We start from the raw sequence: 22,765 nt of genomic DNA, 5'->3' as shown, positions 1-22,765 counted from the left end.
TTTCAAAATCCTGAATCAAGAACGCATGCAATTGTTAGAAACATTATATTTGATAATTTTTAATTTTTCGACGTTTTAAAATTTTTGACTTTGGTAACTGGGGACTTTATTTATATAATGATAAAATCAATGGCCTAAACAAACATCTCATAATAATCTAGGCTGCAGATGATATGTGGTTTAATTTTGAAAATTCCTTAAAGTTTGGAATAACAGAACAATAGAGTATGTGGATTGTAAACAGTTAATGCAACTTTCCTTAAGGCAGTCATGTGTCATGCCTGCTACCACCATTTTTTGAAAAAATATTGCTGCGCTTTTCTAAATTTTTCTAACAACCAAATTTTATAAATATTTAACTGATATTAGATTTCATTCATTTTTAATGTTACATTTTGATATAAAATGTTGTCAAAATATACATAATTGTAATTATTTATTAACAATCGCACCACAGGTTGGAAGCTACAGCCTTAAGAATTGGTTGCATCAGTAAATCGTCCCTTATTTTATTTTCCATATTTTTATTATATATAAAATTCTCAAATTAATTATATTCAAGTGTAGATTCTACCCCTGCTATTTTGTGGTATCAGAAAAAATATCAAATCGCGTAGATCGTAATAAAATAACACTAAACTTTTGAATCGTTTTATTTTTCGGGGAAAAATAAATAACGTATTCATCTCACGCATCAAACACAAACCAGAAAACGCAAATCGTATTTCATATAAAACTGTATATATTGCCCGATTCCTGGAATTGTCACTTGGTGCAAAATCGTTAATGATAAGTATTTATAACAAAATATAAGCTTTACACATGCAGTTTGCTATCTCATATATAATTCAAAAAGTGCATGTAGCGAACTCAAGTGAACGTTAATACATCGTAATTAGCGCAAATATGACGCTTCATTAAAATTTTGCTGCAATAACTGGTTAAATGCAGAAACGCGATAATATATTCAGATGAAAATGCATGATAAATGAATATGTATGCAAAACATGACTAATTTCCTGTTTTAAAAATGGTTTTAATACAGAGAATAATAAATTTAGTGATAGCAAAATAGTGTATTTTTGTTAACGCAACGCATTTGAATATAAATGGCGACACGATAAATTAAAAGCCAGCATTTTATGAAATATTCCGCCACTTTAAATAATTAAATTTTTTATTAAAAGCATTTCACAAAAATCTATACAGGCATATCCACAATATGGTGTACAAGTATAACATCATATGATTTTATTTTTGTGATACTGAACAAGTTCAATACCTGTGAGACGTCTTTTGTAAAAGTTTTATAAGTAAAATAAATAATGGTACAACAAGAGAACTTGCAGCCTGAATCAGTACGTTCGTTAAGTTTTAAATTTCTAATATAAAGTTGTGCGTATCGGCGATGTAATGTATAAATAGATTTCTTTGAAGAAAGTATCCAAACACTTTGTTAAAAATTCCAGTGTAGGTTGGAAAGAATTATCGTCAAAAATGTAAACTCAAATATTACAAAAAATATTAATATTCAAATTCATCAGGAAAAATATATAAAATTGTAAAATCTTTGTATGTTAGTAATATCTAAAATTTCATCTAACAAACATCAGTCCTAATCAACATTCTTAGGAGTAATATCTAAAATTTCATCTAACAAGCATCAGTATTTATTCAAACTTCAACTAAGAAACATATCATCTATAAATCTTAACATCGTATTATTTCATTTCAATATACAACAATTAAACTACTTATCATCTTTTAATCGGTCTGATATAGCCATTATCTAAATATATCTAGTCCTTCGAAAATATAAATAAAGTGCAAGTGTATTTAATAGAGTTCGGCAGCATCTCGGTGGATCACAAACTTCTACACACTTTTAATCTATCTATCTTATCACAACAAAGGTGATGGCTTGTTATATAAGCTTTGCTTTTTAATTTAAAATAGTGTCGTTAAAAAATTCTATACTTAGATACTATTGGTGGATCTTTTTACCAGCGGACCCTGAAGTCTCCCTCTACCCCATTATATAAATAAATATAATACATAAATCAAGAAAAGCTAAGTTTGTGTACTCAAAATAAAAAAATATTACATTTATCATTATTATTCTCAGTTTTTTCTGTCTTGAACTGTGCTATTTGTTAACATACAATTATTCCCATTATGAAATTATTACTTTTCAAGTATTACTGGCATTTTTTTCCATTGCGGATAAGCCGGAGGGAATATTATAAAATATAATACAAAATAACATGAACATTATTATGATATTTCTGATTATATGTACGTTGATGGCTTAAAGGATTAAATAAATATATAAAGTAAACTACAGAAATAGATCATCAGCGTCTATTATACTCAGATGAGACTGAAAGAAAAATCGATGTGTTGTAAATAATTGATGTCAGGTAAGTGTGCGTTATACATTTATCGTAATCTAAATTTATTTCATGACTGTCGCAAGAATAGACCTTTTTCATTCTTCGGAGCGTCTAAATCTATATTCTTCATCAATAATAGATCATCCTTTTTATATTCTCTTGCACCACACCACTTTTCCCTTATGCGGGTCATAAATGGAGTTCAAGGTTAAGCCGACGATTTTTTACAATGAGGTGAGTTGACTTCTCCGCGCTGCCGTATACATCATTCAGCATAACGGCTTATATCGCGCGAAAACCGCCCCGTCTCTTGCTATATTTTATTTGGGAACATTTTATGCTACCCGTCGGCTGTCGAGGGCGGCAAATCTAAAGATAATACAACCCAACCCCGAAGCTCCGTGCTTTATGGGACGCGGAGCAAAAAGCTCCACACGTGCACACGGCCTTCGAGAAAGCTCGCGCGCCGTTTTCCGGCTTTTCGCGGAGGGAAATGTTGAGCTTTTCGAGAATAGTGCGTTCGGTGCGGTTTCTGATGTTTACCTAAATTGGCTGGGGCAAGGCGAAGGCGAATAAGGCTCGTACAAGTTATACCCTTGTAGAAATAGAAAATTGATTCTATTTTTATATTTATTAATAATAGATTCTGTATATATACCTAAATATAACAGAAACCAAAAATGTTATTTGTATAGACATTCTACTACCTATTATTAACTTCTCAAAGGAGAAGTTTATGTTTTCATCAAAAAATCCGATTTGCTAATTTTATGTTTTCTCAACGTTTCAAGCCATTCCGAATCGAATGAGACCAAATTTGGAAAAAGTATGTGTGTGTGTGAACACATTTTTTTTTAATTGAATTTCTGTTTCTTATATGATGGTTACAGTCGACTTGTGATCATTGTAGGTAGTTTTGTATTTTTCATACAATTTGTGTTATAAAATTACATAAAAAATACATTATCATTTCTGTTGTTTATTTTATATATTTTATATTTAATTTTAGGCACTTTTACCATATATTTCACATTCATCATTAGATAATATATAATCATACTTAACAAGTATAAAGGTATATTATATGTTGCTCAGTTGTTGCTTTAGTAAACAGTCAATATATAAAAAACATAAGAAACAAAAAGATGTAGGTTTTTTCTCCATTAAACAATTATTTGTTATTTTAATTATGCGTTTGATCTGATGGTTCCTTATAAATATGTATCAATATAAATACATTACATACTATTATTTTTGATATTTCTTAAACAGCCAATATAACTCTGAACTTCATTTATTTAAATTGTTTAATTTTTTAACAGTCAGTTGAAATTTCTTAAACAGCCAGTTTAACTCTGAACTCCATTTATTTAAAAATGTGTATTTTTATGATTCAATATAAAAAATTATTGGTGTGCAGACAATTCAGTACTATGTAGAATATTTGTTGAACAGCCAGTTGATATTTCTTAAACAGCCAGTTTAACTCTGAACTCAATTTATTTAAAAATGTGTACTTTCATAATTCAATAAAAAAAATATTTTTATTGGTATGCAGACAATTCATTACTATGTAGTATAATAATTAGTATTTTTTATATTATTTTTGAGTTATTAAATCAGTTTCAATATTTTCTAACCACATTCAATATTTTACTTCAAGATGATTCCAAATCAATGCTTACAAAATTATTATTTAACAAATCTTCAAATTAGAACTCTAAAAATATGATCCTGACGTTATTTCCACCCCAAAGCACTATTCATACTCTCTCCCATTATATTCCATATCTCCATTATTATTTGCCTTAAAAGTTATGTATATTATCAAAAGCATTTTCTATTGTTGTGTAGATATAACGACAATTTGATATTTTTGTATAGACCTCATAAAAGCAATAAAGAAAACATATTTACGCACATACACAAAAAGGATATTTCCAGCAAGCATGTTGACGTAGGATTTGACACTCGGATTTCTAAAAAACAACATTCGAAGGGGAAAGAAAATGACTATATTTAGGAAGGTATTTTGAGTGGAAGAATAGATATATACTTTACTTGTTTTAGTAGTAAAAATCTTTCATAATTATTATTAACTTTTTGCAAAAAACAAATGGATTTAAAGCAAAATTGTATTAGAAGCATCAACGAGTGGAATATCCCACTCAGCATCGTTTTTTAAGAGATTCTGACTTTTGACAAATCTCTCGATATGTAAAACATACATTTTGTAATTTTGCGACGATCTATCTAATTTGTGATGAGAAGGTAAAAATTTAGGGTTATATGTATATTTTATATACGCATTATAAAAAATTTAAAAAATAATAATTGTCTCAGAAAATGAAAAACACGTTTTTACGCTTGTACATGTTAGTAGAGAAAGAGCAGAGTGCAAAATTTGCCTTAAGGCCCCCACTAGTTTTGTTTTTAGATTGCAACGGATATTTGTATTTTACTCAACTAGTATTTGTTACTATTTTGTATTCAAGTTCCAAGAACCTTATACCATCCATACTAGATATACATCATTACTGTTATGTATTATTTAAATCAAACTTTACATCTCGATTCTGCTAATCAACACGTCATTCTAATTACCAAATTAATACAGAACCGTCCGTCTCCATATCTCGTGTCTTCTATCTTCCGAAATGTATTACTACAAGATGATGATGATGCACGAGTCTTATTCAAATGAACGAGATTAAGCAAATTTCCCGTTTCACAAACAACATTATTTCATGTGTAGGGATCTGAATAACAAGCTCATGATCAAATAGATCGTATGTACTTACTGAGCACAAGATACACGTATAAAATATGTAGCTCTGTATGAAATATGAACACATATCTCCTTATTTCGCACCACCTCGTGTAACAATATAAAGCTTATGAGTAGGCGCCCGCCCTTCACATATTAAAGATATAAATATGTTCATACATATAGATCCACTACATGTTGCCCAAAAAAGGAAGAGATTACACGGGAAGGTGATTTATACTATCGTAGATTATCATCATAAAAGAAACCATATAAATAAATAATAACTACATTATTTTGATTCACCTTCTTGAAATCTATCTTTTCAAATCATTCAAATCGGACGCTTAGTTCTCTCAAAAACTGCCATTTTTGCACATTTAGCTCTGTATCTTCGAAATTGCTGGGCCTGCCTTTGCCAAAAACTAACAACACTTCTCCCAATCATTACTAATTGAATGTTTTTTAGATCATTCAAATCGGATGCTTTGTTCTTTCAAAAACCTGATTTCTATTTTCTACACTCTTTGCTCTTCATCTTCATAACTGCTGGACCTGCCTTTGCCAAAAACTAATCAGCACATCTCCCTATCAATTGAAATCGAATATTTTGTGAACCATTCAAATCGGTTGATCCGTGCGCCCGAAAACGTGGACAAAAAATTTTATCCATACATACATACACACACACATCCATTTTTGCTGCGGTATGCCAAAATCTTCAGAAACCTTCAAAACGTCGAGAAATGCAAAAATTTTCAATTTCGATTTTGGACGATTATATTAACTTACCCTACGGAAAGTTAATATAAGTTTTTTTTTGAAGGGAGTACAGATCGATCACTATCATGTTCCATATAGCAAATAATTTCCTAATTTTTGTAAAACTTTCATCTCGAATAATATATCAATAATATATTAATAATAATATATATAATAGCTGGGAAATATAAAGAAATTTTCATTCTTAAACTGAATTACACCTGCAAGATATGAAGAATCGATCTTGCGAACAAAGCATGACGTAGATAATAACACATATAAAATATTACGGCAAAGCCCATGGGAACTTTGTATAATGCATATATAGTCGAAGAGCTTCTAGATTTTTTCACGGTGGAAGAGTTTAATACAATCTAGCCAAAGTTTATATATAAATATAAATCAATATTTGTAATCTGTTTTCATTATTTACCTCTCTAGAACTTATAAAAATAATCTTTGTAATGAGTTGCAATATATATTAGGAATAAATCTCATTACCATGGTATATTTATCAATTACACCAAAGTGTGCTTTACCTATATAAATATTTTACATCTTGTTGTGTAAGTTAGAAAATGCGATCAGGTGTTTACCTTACTTTATTGAAACACCGGCCTTATTATTTTTACGATGTTTTTACGAGTCATAAATGTAAAGTCTTACAGGGTCATAATTCTATGTTTCAACACCTTTATAGTGGAATTGGATGGACGTGTTTCGCTCAACGTGAAATTACTATAATAGTTAAAGTAAACCGACGAACATACTACTTAATAAATAAATAAAATAAAATAATTATTAATAAAATTTCAATGTGACAAAACACGTTAATCGAGATTATAATGATTTAGTAAACCATAATTAAAGTTTATTATTGCTAATTGATTTCTAAGTACTAATAATATTTTTGGGTAGAAGTAAAATACTGTTACTTTTCATATTCGTATATTTTCATGTACAAGCAAAGAAAATTACTAGATTATATTTGGATCATATCAAAAAAATATGAAACACCCAGAGAAAATCGCAGAAATCTTGTGTTCCAATAAGTTAAAATCTTACTTTAAAATTATGCGAAAACGATAGAGTTTTGATTATAGACAGTGAAAATGTTACCGAGCAATAAAAAAATAAAAAATTAAAATATTCATGAATTAATCTTTTTCTATAAAAATACCTAAAATCCGTTTTAAATAGCTAAAATAAAAATATTTTATATCATTTATTCTTTCTCTATATTTTAAATATGACAGTGTTCTACTACAATATTTATACAAACAAATAAAACCGAATTAAATTCAGTCCATGTTCATAAGCAAATTTTAATATAGAGCAACTGTTATCGCTCGATTCCATAATAATTTATTTCAAAACAATAAATTGAACAGGATTTCAATAAATGAAAAAACGTGCTACGTGTTTTATTAAAAATTCTGCTATTCTCGTGTTTTCATAATACTAGAGCATCAAAGGAAAAATTTTTAAAATAAAATTTTGGAAATGGGCATGGAAAAAGTTCAACACCGAAACATATATATATATATATATATATATTTAACGTGTCATATTATTTGCCGCATTACTCCAAAACGGTTTGACCGATTTTTATGAAATTTTATAATAGTGTACATCCATTTTTCATATCCCTAAATAGTGAGGCCAGTTCTAAATTTTTTTATTTAGTTTTTGGGGCCATTTTTTAAATTATTTTTTATAATTTTTTCTTACAAAGCACATATAGCCCTAAATTTCACTCTTTTATTACAAACCTCTATTTCGTACAAGTCATTTCACAACTTTTTATCCCGCTTTTAGTGGATGAATCTTCTTCACTGAATTTAGATTAAGATTTGCTCAAGCTCTAATTTAAATTAAGTGTTGTCCATTCCTAACTTTTTTTTAATTTTAAGATCAATTTTCTACATGTCTGTAGTAATTTGTGAGAAGTGAAAATCTTTATAAATGAATAATTAATTTTTTTTAACAAAGTTTAGGCTTAAAGTTTAGCTAACTAGAAAAATTTTAGCCATAAAAGATTCAGACTTTTTTTTAATTTTGGAACCAATTTTCCCCATGCACGTGGTAATTCAGTGAAAAGTGAAAACCTTTATGAACAAACTAATAATTTTTTTAATTGAGGCTTACACTTTAGATATCCAGAAAAACTCTACTCATAAGATGTCCAGATCAAAGTAGATAAACAAGACAGATGTCGATACATTTATAGTTATCAACCATAATCGCCATTTATCCAACTGTTAATTTTCTTGTAGAATAAGCTTTTAAAAATAGTAAAAGCAAAGAAAAAGGTGTAAAAGGCTAAAAAAGGTCGTCAAATGTCTGCGGAACGTCTAGTTCAATCGCATCTTCGAGATTCGAAGTCAGCGGCGCGCACCGGATTACACAAGATTATGGAATTACTCATGATTTTCCCTTTTGAGTTTTCACGCTCTAGGACAACGTTGCATTAGAGTTAGAAAACATTTAAAGCTTTTTTACTGTCACTGTCAAAATTATATGTAAATAAACCTTAGAATAGAAATTTCAACAAAACTTATTTGGTAGATTATTTAGTTAGTGTGGTTTAGATTAGAGCTTATACAAAAACCGACATTTCACAAAACCGGTTTGAACCGGTTTCCGAATTTTATATAGAAAATAAATTTTTGCTCGAATATTCTGTAATTTATCCGCAAATTTAGTGTAAATTAGAGCAGTATTTGACTGAATTTATCTATTATTCAATTTCATAGATAGTAAACAAAATTATTTTAATTTTAATTAGTAGAACTAAAAAATAATAGTTTATCTTAATTAAATAACTTTGAAAATACTTATTCGTTATTCATGCATTCATTTTCACATTCAAGAATGAAAATATTTTTATGATAGTGAAAGGAAAGTTTTCGAATAAATAAAAATAATACATTTTTAAATAAAAAATGCATTAAATTAAAATATATATATATATATATAAATATATATATATATATATATATATTTAGATACATGTTGATACATATTTGTTAATATCAATTTTAGATTTAAAAACAATTAAGCTAAACTCGGGTATTGTCTGTTTCGAACAATTTTAATTAATTAATTTTAAACATTCTAATTGTTTTTTTGTTCAATAGAATATGATTTCAAAAAACTGAGAACGTCTATCGAATTGCTACTTAGACATGTTCTTTGATTACTCACAAAATTTTCTGAAATAGAAAATACTCTCATACTTGCGACCAATTATGCTTAATTGATTTTAAAGCCTGATATAATAATTCTAAGTTTTTTGAACTTAAATTTGTGGCTTCTAGGGTTTAAAACTTTTTTTTTTAAGTTTGAGTAGAGGAAGTTACTTCTTCAAGAAGAAGTCACACTGATTTAAATTAATATATACACTGGTATAAAAATCTAAATTAATATATACAAAACCTTTCTGGGAACCATTGCAAACTGATAAGATATCAAATGCTGTTTAACCGATATGATTTCAAGAAACAGTTTCGATTCTTTTTTCCCCAGGAATTTTTTCTGCAAATAGTCTTCGATCCGAATGGTGTGCTTTTTGCACGAAACGCTACTACGACTACGAGTATAATAATAATGTAACCGAACTGGAACAGACTACTATATCATCAAAAACCATAATAAATCCGAATAGAACGATAAGATAGAGCACATTTTGAAATATGGGGTACTATGCAAAAAGACGGCCTCAGGTAAAGGATAGATGAAGTGTGATTAAAAGATGTTAAAGGACCCAAAAACATCTGGCTGTATTTATTAATAATAATAATTCTTATACAAATTTTAACAGTTCACAAAAATTATAAAAAAATATGTTGTAAGGGTTCGAATCAACATTGGTTAGTGATGGAACGAACAATGGGGTCATGACATCTTATGACCAATATTTTCTTCATAAAATTTTATATATTTATATAATTATATTTTAAGAAAAAAATTTAAATAAATAAAATTAAAAACTTTATAATTTACATCAGTAACAATAAATTTAACTTCATAAGTTTTGTTTCACCAAAGAAATAAGAAAAAAGTACGAATATTAATATTTTTATTGTATGAATATTAATAGTATTGAAACTCATTATTGCTAATTCATAATTGTTCATCTATGTTGCTAATTTTTATAAGACTGGGTTTCTAAATAAGTAAACAAAATATTAAAGGTATGTTAAAATTAAATTTTCCCACATAATTTAAGAGCATCGCCTAAGTTCTCTTATGCCCAAGTTTTTCTCTCTATGTTAAGTGTTTTTACAGTATGAATCGATAGAAAATTCTTCTATCCAAACATAAATTTGCATTTCGCTCTATTATAATTTTATTACTTTATTTTTCATAATTTCGAAATGATTATTATACTTCATAGTCTGAAACTCGTTTTATTTGAATATTCCAGTTCAAAGGCTTTTCAGGTGTATTATGTTAATCGCTTCTAGGGAAAAGTAAAATCTAAAAATTTTCTTGTATTTTAGAAACAATTTTTGAAGCATTAAAATTTATGGTACTTTTAGATAAATACCATAAACTATATTTATATTTTGAGTTATTATATTAAGAATTTTAGTTATACATGATTATATAAATTGTATAGAAATATGTATGTATAAATTAATATAAATGAAATAAACACAATTTTTGAAAGAAACATAAATTACATGGTTTTGAAAAAGTAATTTCTAAGTTCAAAATATTGTTGCCAAGAATTTGGACACATTTTTAAAAACAATGTGATGATTAATTTTGGTTCGATACGTTATTTGTGTCCGACGCTAAAAAGTTTTACATGAACCTCATCAGACATATATATATATCTATTATATACGATTTTGTAGATGACCACGCTGAACATTAAAAAACTTTTATTATAGGGCCATGTCAGTCATTTACATCAGTAACAAAACAGACCAAATTAATAAAAAAAACATTATTAATATTTTTTGTTGCATTGAAGTTAATAGTATTGAATTCTATTATTGCTATTTTTATAAGTAAACGAAATATGGAAGGTATGTCAGTCATATACGTGTAACATAAAAAAGATGTTTTTCAAGGAATTTCGTCAAAAAAAATTTGATACCTTTCATATATTTTTAACTACATTATCTAATGAGGTTACCATGGTTCATGTGAAAAATTTTCTGCTATCATCGATAAAGGCGATTGCCGTGTTAATCAAGTTCAATGATTTTTGATATTGTATGTTTTATTCCTTAAAATGATTTTTTAGCCTAGTTTATGGCAATATTTCAACTTATTTCCAGTTTCCGCAGTAGCATTTGTACAAAAACTTAATATTTCGTCGCAATGCAGCACACATGCGACCGGCGCTCTGCATTCGGAACTTCACAGCTTTTTGCATAATTCCATGTATTATATTAATAACGGAATTGTGCATGTTTTTAAAACACATAAAACGATCTTAATTAGAAGGAAAATCACGCGAAAGAACGACTTAGAAAAATATAGACTAAAAAAGGATACTTATAAAAGGATTAATACAACGTTTATCCTTAACAAGTTTGTTCTGAATCAAGAGAAAAGCTTTACCAGAAAATAATTTTTAAAAAACGCTTTTTTATAAAAAATTTAAAATGTTCATGTAATATCTCATTACCCACAAGCAATTTTCAAAAATCAAACAAAATATCCGCAATATGTAATTAATAAAACGTTTTCCCGTAACTAATTGCTCTCGGGACAACCAGTCCTTCCCAGGGTGGGTACATGAGCGCAGAGTCAGTCGTCTCTCCACCCGGAAATTGCAGTCCGCTCGAGTTGGCATCCACAGCGAATTTCGAAATTGCAGTATATTCAATATAAAGTCAGCAATATAAAGTCTTCACCAGCACCGATAACATTTCTCTTGCCAGTAGAGATCGACTCAATAAACAAAGTAATTGATTCGGAGAACCCTGATATTATGGCAGTTTGTTAAGTCCGACGCTTACCACTATTGTAATGGTTCCGGAAAGGTGAATCACGAATCAATGGTTTTGGATTGAAAATTGATAGTCTGATTTAAACTTTTTAGTAAATAATCTAAACTAATTAGGTAATTTTATTTACATACATACGCAATTTAAAATATAAAATCTGTAATCAGGAGGCGTCTATTAATCACGTGATACTTTCAGGAAGAGGGTGGTTTGACAAAAAATTACGAAAAATCACGTGGGAGAACGAGACGTTTAGTACGATATCACGTGTATTTACTTTTACCTAAATTTTCGAAAAAAATACGATTTTCTCGTAAATTCGAAAAATTCGTTAGACAAATTTTACGAGAAAAAATACACGTGATATTCTGTAGTAGAGGAGAAATAATTTTAAATATCACGACGTATCACCAAGGGGTAAGGGGGGTCCTAAAATTGTTAGTAAAATAGTGTTATTAAAAAATTCCAAGTATAATTTTGAAGAAACAAATGCATCAATGTGAATCTTTGACTTCAAAAAGTCAGATACTAGTAAATTGTCACGAGTTGGCACATGATGTAGATTAAACATAAATTTTAAAAGTTGTCATATTTACTTCATAAAACAATATTTACAAAACTAAATACCGGGAATTTCATATTATGAGTGTCACTGAATGCATCATATATTTTTAACAGAAGTTACATTAAACATAATAACGAAATGTGAACTTTCATATGGGATTAAAAAATATTTTAATATAATTTTAAAACAGGTTCGTGTAAAAGCTTTAAGCAAAATACGCGTATAGAGGACAAATATTTATATAGAAAATAAAATTGGTGCTTAAATAAAAATTCACGCTAAAACTATTTAAGTTAAATCTATTTTCTATTAAAACTATTATTCAAATAATATCTCAATTTATATTTCATCCAGACTCTTAATAGAGTTACATTCAGATGTGATTAACGTAATCAAACTTTTGGTAAAGTTGAAGCCAGGGATTAGCAACTTCGAATGATTTCAGATTACTCTGTAATAATTAATGGGATCATAAGCTCAGATAATGTGGTTGGTTTTAGAAAGTGGATATTTATATAAATTTGTGAACTTTGACACATTCGGAACGAGATAAAATGCTTAATTAAAATAATTCGAATTGGGAAAAGATTTATGATGAATAATATGTTGGCTTCATGGGAAGGGAGATACCAGATTGAATTTATCAAGAAAATAATAATGTTTAAAATTTATAGACTCGTGCAAAATAATTTTATGATCATTAAAATATTTGCAAGGTTAATTTTGTACTAATTTTTTGGACTATATGAGGACAGTTGGATTTATTATTCTACTTTCTTGTAACTATTTCAAAGATAGACTTGAATTATTTTGAAAACTATGAATGCTTTAGTAGATCTTAATTACATCCATTTTATTGTAGTGAAATAATTAATCCAATAGTTTATTAAAAAAATATCCCCATGGAACTCCAATTTCCATCCTCCCATGCATCAATGTAATATTTCTTAAAGCCAAAGTTCATTTTGATTTTAATAACGTTCGTATTATGCATGCACAAATATTATGCGTCTGTTCAGCATATACATTACAAGTTAGTCTCAAAATTTTATCAAAGCATTTGAATATCCAGAATATATATCAGTTCCAAAATTTGCATAGCTATATCGAAAAGCAGACGCGCGAGGTGCCCCAAAACTTATATGGACGAGACAAAGCCACCACTATAGGAATATTTACTAACTTTCCACATTCATCCAACAATAAATGAATAGAAAATTAATAGATTACTAGGTAGACAGACGGTACAAAATGCTAAACTATTAAAAACCTATTAAAAGTGCTGTTCAATGAACAAACAAGCGAACTCCAGATATAAGATGTTGGGTGGTCTAGTCAAGATTAACTAATATCATCCTAGATATCTGTTCGGACGTATTTTTGTTTTATTATATTGGCCATGAAGGTGACAACCTTCAGGGCATTAAGCTTTGCACGAAATGGTTGCTACCCCTGGTAGAGGGGGTAGCGGAGTGTTTTAATTGAACTAGTTGTTCACTTCTAAAAGTAAAGTCCCCGAAACAACATGTCTAATAAATAATAAATAAATATATCTTCTTTCATCATAACTTAGTAACAAATCAGCGATTGTAATTAGAACTGCAAAAAATACATAATATACTAACAAATCAGTGTTTAATACAGTCCACATCTACAAGGGTTAAATTATAACCCAACAACCTGAATTATCAAAGAAGAGTTTTAATAAATTTCATAACTACGTAAGCACATAAGTACAATATCATTTCACAAGTCTTTCAATATACTCATAAACAATTTATCATTTTTATTAACATTATTTCCATTTCACAAATTGAATAAGCACGTTAGTAATTAAAATTTCAACTCAGCATTATTTCAAACTTGAATTTTAAACTAGTAAATTAAATTGTTAATAATATTCCTATTCCAAAAACCGACCTTTTCATTAAATATTCTCCATGTAAAATTATTTGCATTCATATGAGTTCATAAACTATAAACATGATAATGGCCATTATGATACGCTTTCAATTTTAAACTTATAATTGAAAAATGTTAACTCCACGAACTTTAAAATAGTTTAAACGTAATATAATATATAACTTTAATTTTCATGTATTTTAATTAAATAGTCGACAGGGAAAATGTTAAGTATGCATTCTAAATTTTATGAATGTAGAATGTCAAGTATAAAATCTATTGTGTGGAAAATAAATCAGATATATGTATATATATGTATATATATATATATATATATATATACTAGTTAATATTGTCTTAGCCTATATGTGAATGGAAATGTTTGGCAAATGACAGTCTTCATTTGTTTTTAATGTCAAACAATGTCTCAAAAATTTTCAATGTCAATCAATGATAAGCAGTTTTTTGTAATTTTTTCCATTTATTTCTACAATCTAAATATAATTCTACGAATCAAAAAATCCTAGGAATTTCCCTTAACAAACTTCAGAAAGATTTATGAAAATCCGAATAATCATTTAGGAGGAATAACCATTCATACCCCATTACAGAAGAATTTTATATATAAGATATATATATATATATATATATATATATATATATATATATGTATATATATACATATTCATCATATGTCGTAATAAATTAGGCATTTATTCCACGGTAAACAATCCCTAAAAAAATTATTATCCTATATTAATAAGCTCATAGACTAAAATAATAAATTTATATTCCGATTGATTATTAATATATGTCTAATAAAAAATTATTACAGAAACGAATATTTTTAAATTGATTCTACTTAATTAGTATATCTACAAATGCATAGATATCTAAATCTTTGCCATTTATTTGTCAAATATGAAATATCAAAATATTAATTGTATTGGATTATTACTATATAAATTATTTATTTTAACTATGAGCAGATGATAAAAAAAATTCCAATAAAATCAAAAATGATTAAAATTGCATATAGAAGAGATCATAAATTTGAAGTTATGTAATTCAATTCAATTAAGAAAATTCAAACAAATCTGGAAGTAGATAAATATAATGTGAATATCTGAATAATTATATGGTGTAGATATAATATAATTGATATAATTTCTATTAGATATTTATTAAAAATTATTTATTATAAAAATATGTAAAGTTTCAAAATTTATTTAAATAAACTGCGTTATCAAAAATGCTCAAAAATGACAAAGTCGTTGGTTACTATTTTAAGATCGATGTAAAAGCTAGCAAGGTTGTATTTGTCAAGATTACGATTCAAATAATGCAATTAATATGCAAAATATTTTAGCAAAGTAACTGCCTGAAGCGATAAATTTATTATTTCAATTATTTCATCAAAAGGTGTAGAATAAAAGCAGTATTACTTGACTCTATTTGTGCCATGAAAATTGAACTATAGTGCTTCATTATTATATCCGTTCTCGTCCTAGACGTATGTGGGATATAAATTAAGTTCTATAAACGTATAAAATCAAGATAGATAGAGACTCAAAGTACATATTTGTTTTAAAATTAAATCGACTCCAATAATGCTATCAGCATACAAACACGAGTAGAGGAGTCGAGGAGTCGAGTTCTCTCTATATTTTCCCAACGGCAGAAATCTACGCCCGGCGAGTGAGTACATAAATTCAAATAACGTACTCTCACTATATGCACTTTATTCAATAAATGAAACGATATATAATCTCAATTTACACCGACCTGATATAGTCTCCTGATTTTCTGCTTCCAGCTCCTGTTGAATTATTGCCTGTAGATTATACTGGCACTCCTGAAATAATAAATCACGAAATTCTTATTTCATATAACACACCACAAATCATCTCGGCCGAACGAGCAAACACTGGCTTAGATGTTTTTTATATAATGTACTGGGTAAATGAGTTTACAAATAACAAGAATATTAGATAAAAATATGGTACTAAAAAAGTACAAATTCTGTACTAAAACCTAAGTGGGTACACTAATCAATTGTAATTTTTATGCTTAATTCTTATCAAATATCACTTGTCATAATTATGTTTTTTTTATTGAAGTAAATCTTCTTTAGGCGCAACTAGGGTGTAAATCCGTACAAACGCAACGGAAATGCGTTACGCCATTCGCTCTCGATGAAATCATTTCTATACGGATCGATTGTGATTAGTAGTCGTGCATGTGAATAGAGATTGTTGTATGCGTACCGATATCAAGAAAATCGGCATAGATAAATAAACATTTTAAAGTTACATCGTAGAACTAATATTGAGTTAATGAAAAAATGCCTGAAGTAGCAGAATATTTTACCCTGTTCCTTGAAAATGATAAAACAAATTAATCATTTGTGACGTGTACTAAACATATGTTTATTGATTAGAAATTATTTATATATTATTCGTAGTTTCTATAAATCTTTGAAGTTATTAAAATGGAAAATATTTTTTAAGCAAAACAGATATTACAGCTGCTCAAAGAATAAGATTATATCGGCAGCGAAAAAGTAAAAAAAATACAAGCAGTTAATAAATGTATGTTAATTATAATTACATGAAGTTCTTCAAACACAATTATTACATGATGAGTGAAATTATGAAAACAATATTTGTTTAGGCGTTGTTTAACATAATTCACTGTGTGAACAAATATTAAAAAATTTATAAATCAGCAATTACTTCATTTCTCTAATGAAGGTTCATTTCTAAATGCTAATTACAATGACAAACCGATCATGTCATATCTGAAGTATGACTTAAATTACATTATTGTTTTTAAATATTATACATATTTTTAATGCTATTACAAATGTATAATTTATTATTATATAAATGTGTATAATGGTTGACACTAATAAATATGTGCTTCACGAGTGTTAAATGGCATCTTGTACAGTAGCAAATAAGTTTTACTTCAATCGCGTATGAACTTTACGCGCACTTTTTTTTTACTTTATGTAGCAAACACTTTTGTAATTTGATGTCCAAAAATGTTTTGAATGACGTACATTAATCTACAATTTCGGTCCTAACTAATTTATAAATTGACACTGACACTAAAAAATTCAGTTTTGGGAGCATTCATGATTTTTTGGGGTATGTAGAAATATTTCTATTATAGCTTCATAAAATGTTAAAAATACTATTTTCTCCAAGACATTATACATTCTAAATTATTTCTCTCACACTTTCTTCTACCTTGGGGTAGTCTAAATCTATATATAGAAAACGACCCCACAGAGTCGTTTAATATTGAATTTCCTTACAGTTGTTCCTAGTTCTAGCTGAAAATTTAATGAGCTACTTTCGTAACATACATTTTGCTTATAAATAGAAAAAATACTTATTTCCAAAAAAGTAATATATTATTTAATAAGTAAGAATACCATATAATAGGTAGATATTCTATTTCCAAAACCAGATGGAGAATTCAAGTTTTGAAAACATAATTCAGGGACGATACCGATCGTTCACATTATAAATCTAAATTACATACACGAAATTCAATTTGGTTTAGTCGCAAAGCTCTGAGGAAATTTTAGCTTTCATTTCTTCAAGTCTTTTGGAATCCGTAGAGGTTATTATATACGTCTTATATATGCCGTCTCATTTATAATGCTTACTTACAATAAAAAATACGCCAAGGAAATGAAAAATAAACCTTAGAAAATAACCGGCCGACGAGGAAAATCTGAATAATTTTTATACGAGTGGCCGAAGTGATACTTGATATCGAAAGCTTTTGTAAAATTGTACGATTCGGAATATTTGCACAAGGATAAAAAATACGACGATATTAGGGTAGTGAAAATATTGTTTCAGAATATACGGAAAAGGGAATTTTATTAGAATTCTGGTCTTTGATTTGTAAGTTGAAGTCGGTGGAAGGTCATTTGTTTTTCTTTTTTGCCATCTCTATCGTGACGCCAATGGCCTCTGATATAAACCCAATTTTGGTGTCTATATTTAGTTAATATATAAATTAATTTTTTACCTTGTTGTCCCTGTAGTACCATCTCGTAGGGTCATCTGTACACAATAGAGAAGGTCTAAATTCACACACACACTTTCTTTCAACAATTCCACAGCCGCCTTGGATCAATTGCATATGAGAGCAATTTTTGTTCGAATTGCGAACCTCACTAGGTAACCCTGGAAAAGAAATATAATATTTAATAATAGGAAAAATTAGTATTAATTATTAAATTATTAAGAATTTTTTTGGAAAATAGTTATTAAAAAATATAGAGATTTTCCTATTTCACTATCTATATTTTACTTTACCATCTATTTTATTAATTATAAAATATTTAACACCTGTATCAAGTTTTATTTTTATTAGAAGAAATATCGATAAGCAACTTGATCAATTACAATTCCTTTATAAACTGGTAATATTTACCCATTACCTGCTCCTCTATCTATTTCCTACTTTTCCATCTATTTTAATAATTATAAAATATTCAGCACCTGTATCAAGTTGTATATTTATTCAGAGGGAGTTTCTCGGGACACGTGTTAATAAAAAGCGCTTCTATTTTAAGTCGGGTCAAAGGCACGACAGCCCAGGTCAAATAAGTTTACCGGGGGAAAGAAGTTTGTAAGCAAAAAGTTTGTACCAAAACATGGAACGAAATATAGAAATTGCAACTTTTAACAGGGAAAAATACACACATCCAAAATCCACAACAATTCAATTTTATAATATCAATATTTTTTATTACCCATAAATATTAAAAATATTTCATTACCCTCAAAGGGTAAAAGTATATTCCCATTATGAAATTAAATTGCAAGGCTATAAATTTTTATTTAACAACACAGAAGCTTTCAAATTGCCCATTAAATCGTACATAATACTAAAGAAGATCAGCGAATAAATCTCTTTAACAGGATCATAATTCAGAAATAAGATGATTAATAATATGATCGTAACATTTCCATACAGCAGTTTTTTATTTGATGTAAAAACACGATTTAGGTATTTTCTGCTCAACGAGATATCTTAATTACCTAGAGTCAGTGTTATTCAAACTGTCTTATAAAAATTCATAAAATATTGCCAAGTAAATTTCTCTATTGTTTAATTGAATCACTTTCCGTAGACTAATAGTGTTTTATGAGAATTATTAGACTATGAGCTTGAGCAGAAACTTTGGGAATATTTTTACGTTTCAAAGGTTCCCGAATACTTAACAAAAAATGATCTTTGTGTGTGTATGTATGTTTGGATACAAGTTTTCGTCGACGATTTTGGGAACACGGATCAACCGATTTGAATGATTCATAAAGCATTCAACTTGTATTGACGTGCTGATTAGTTTTTGGCCGGCTGTTTCCGAGATACTGAGCAAAAGGTGAAAAAATAGCAGTTTGAGACACGGGAGCATCCGATTAGAATGATTCCAACAACATTTCACTTGTATCGCCAGAGTAAAAAATTGATTATATTTTTGCGAAAGCAGGTTTAGCGATTTTGGAAGTACAAAAAAGGTAAAGAATTACCATTTGGTTGTTTGAATTACATCATTATAATTTATCATTATCGATTCAAATATATGTAGAAATATTGATACATGCATGACTGGTGGACAGGTAGACAAGTAGACAAATAAGAACATCGATAGATAGATAGGTAGACAGGTTGACAACGAGACAGGTCGGCAAACATGTAGATAGATAGAAAAGTATATAGATAGACAAGTAGAAAGGTAGAAAAGTAGACAAGTAGACAGGAAAACTGGCGGACATATAGGCAAGTACAGAAAGGTAAAAGTAGACAAGTAGATACTTAGACAAGCCTATTAGAAAGGTCGATCATATACAATTCAAATATGTATTCATTGAAGCAATTATTTATATTTATCGGGAAGTACATGTAACTTACACCTAGTTAAATTTAATTCTATGTTGAAATCAATCATGTGGAATTTCCTAATCCTTCAAAAGACAAAGCACTTAAATCATCAAAAATATGTCTATTAATTCCTCCTCCGCCTACATTGAGCATTCCTGACTCCGATATTTCGCAAGTAAAGGCAGTTACATCAGAATCTAATACAATGCGCGGCTTGTGCAAGCCAAGTATAAAAGAGGTCTTCTCGTTGTTTCTAATTAAGTACGCTCTTTGGCTTCGTTTTCATTAATTAGTTCAATTATAATACCACCAATACCTACAACAGTTCCATGAACGAGGATAGCAGATAAAAATTTCCTCTCTTTATAAAATTAGATACACAATTAAAATTTATGTACGTTGTATGAACCGTTTCAGAGTTCGCAATTTTGCTGAAATTGCGAGAGTTGGAATATATTGTGTACATAGAATGGAAACGTAGATTTTTTAATTAAAGACGAAAAATGTAACAATTAAAAGTATGAGTAAAGTATAAACAAACAGAAATAAGCCGATTCATGCATTTTATATTAACAACTCGAGATTCAAATTTAGCAAAATAAGAGCTCAGAATCCCTAACCTTATTTACAGACCATGGTAATATATTTATAGGAAACACTAAATGTGTTTTTACCTATATTTTATAATTGTACTACTTCTCATACCGGTCTAATCATTTAAAAGGATCGTTTTAATCATCAACGCTAGCAAAAAACAAAGTTTCATCAAAATCTCATAAAAGTACATAAGGAAAACCTAAGGCTCTCCTTGTAAGTTACATGCACCCAATTGAAACCTGTTTTGCATAATTGCAATGATGTTGCAATTACATTACATTACATATTTATTGAAAAACTTCTTTAGGCGCGACTAGGGTGTAAATCCGTACAAATGCAACGGAATTGCGTTACGGCAGATGAGATAAGATAAGAGTCGAGTGCCAATGATACGTCATTCGCTCTCGATGATATCATTTCTATACGGGTCGCGTATGTGAATAGAGATCTGTCGTTGTATGCGTACCGGCGTCAACGTTGCATACGTACCGATATCAATAAGGAAATCGGCATAGATAAATAAATATTTTAAAGTTACATCGTAGTACAAATCTTGATTTAATAAAAAATGCCTGAATCAGAAAAATATTTTACCCTGTTTCTTAAAAATTATTACTATATTATTCGTAGTTTCTATAAATCTTTGAAGTTATTAAAATGGTAAAATATTTTTTTCGGCAAGACAGATATTACAGCTGTACGTGTAAGATTATATCACGAAAAAGTAAAAAAAATACAAGCAGTCAATGAATGTATGTTAATTTTAATTACATGAAGTCCTTCAAACACAATTACATGATGAGTGAAGTTGCAAAAACCATATTTGTTTAGGCGTTTTTTAACATTATCCACTGTGTGAAAGAATATTATAGAAGTTATTAATCAGCAAGGACTTCATTTCACGAATGAAGGTTCATTTCTAAATGCTATTAATTACAATGACAAACTGATCATGTCATATTTAAAGAGTGACTTTAATTACATTATTGTTTTTAAATATTAAACATATTTTTAATGCTATTATAAATATATAATTTATAATTTATTAATATATAAATGTGTATAATGGTTGACACCAATTAATGTGTGCATCACGAGTGCTACCATATTACTAATAAACATTATTCAAATACATCATGTGTTTATTTTTACTTAAATGCCATTTTGTACAATAGCAAATAAGTTTTACTTCACTAATTGTACCTCTTAATGCCACTTTTAGTTAATAAATATTTGACAGCAAATAACTGTTGGTAGCTACAAAATCTACTTGGATCTTCATATCTAACCAATCAATCCCATCAACAAAAAGCAGCACCGCAGTTTAAGCAGACTCTTCTATTCTTTTTCCTCTGAAGTATATAATTCCCCAACGAAAATATTCAATACATGATAACACTTTATATATTTGCGCAATTGATTCAGATGGAACATTTTATTCGCAATGTTCGAATACGAAACAATAAGCTCCAGCAATATAACGCCCTGCACGGAAGAAGAAAATATATTTTTGACAGTTATTTGGTCTCATATTTTATTTAGTTACATTAAGATTTTTTTTTCTCTATAGGGTACGAGTATTGGCAACTTGGATTGTGGCATCGCTGCACAAATGCGAAAAGAAGCTCTATATGCTTTTGGAAATTGGATATTTTCCGCAACGTACAGTGGGGTAGACACTATAGATATAGAAACAGAATTGCGATTTTTCGAAAAGTTAGCAATATTTGTGCACTTATTTATATATTTACATTTCCGTGCATATTTACACTTTATTAGTTGAAAAAAATCATATTTCACAACCGCACAAAGTCAATAAATAAGTTAGACAAGGAGAACTTATGATTTATTCATTTGGGATTTTGATGAAACTTTGGGAGCAAAATTAACTACTATA

General features: G+C 28.5%; 1 protein-coding gene across 1 annotated transcript in view; it reads right to left on the bottom strand.

Annotated features, from left to right (window-relative positions):
* LOC113383410 (cysteine-rich motor neuron 1 protein-like) overlaps positions 1-22,765 on the bottom strand; it is a 330,953-nt gene that overhangs the window by 270,167 nt on the left and 38,021 nt on the right. Inside the window, exons 3-4 of the mRNA XM_026621678.1 lie at positions 18,409-18,566; positions 16,144-16,213 (exon numbers count right to left, since the gene is read on the bottom strand). Coding sequence (XP_026477463.1) covers positions 16,144-16,213; positions 18,409-18,566 — 228 coding nt within the window. The remainder of the gene's footprint in view (positions 1-16,143; positions 16,214-18,408; positions 18,567-22,765) is intronic.

This window comes from Ctenocephalides felis, unplaced genomic scaffold, assembly GCF_003426905.1.
Source record: "Ctenocephalides felis isolate EL2017-DRISC unplaced genomic scaffold, ASM342690v1 CF-g0.4_SCAFFOLD_03570, whole genome shotgun sequence".
Taxonomy (NCBI): domain Eukaryota; kingdom Metazoa; phylum Arthropoda; class Insecta; order Siphonaptera; family Pulicidae; genus Ctenocephalides; species Ctenocephalides felis.
Note: the sequence above shows the minus strand (reverse complement) of the source record. Positions and strands in the feature narration are given on the sequence as shown.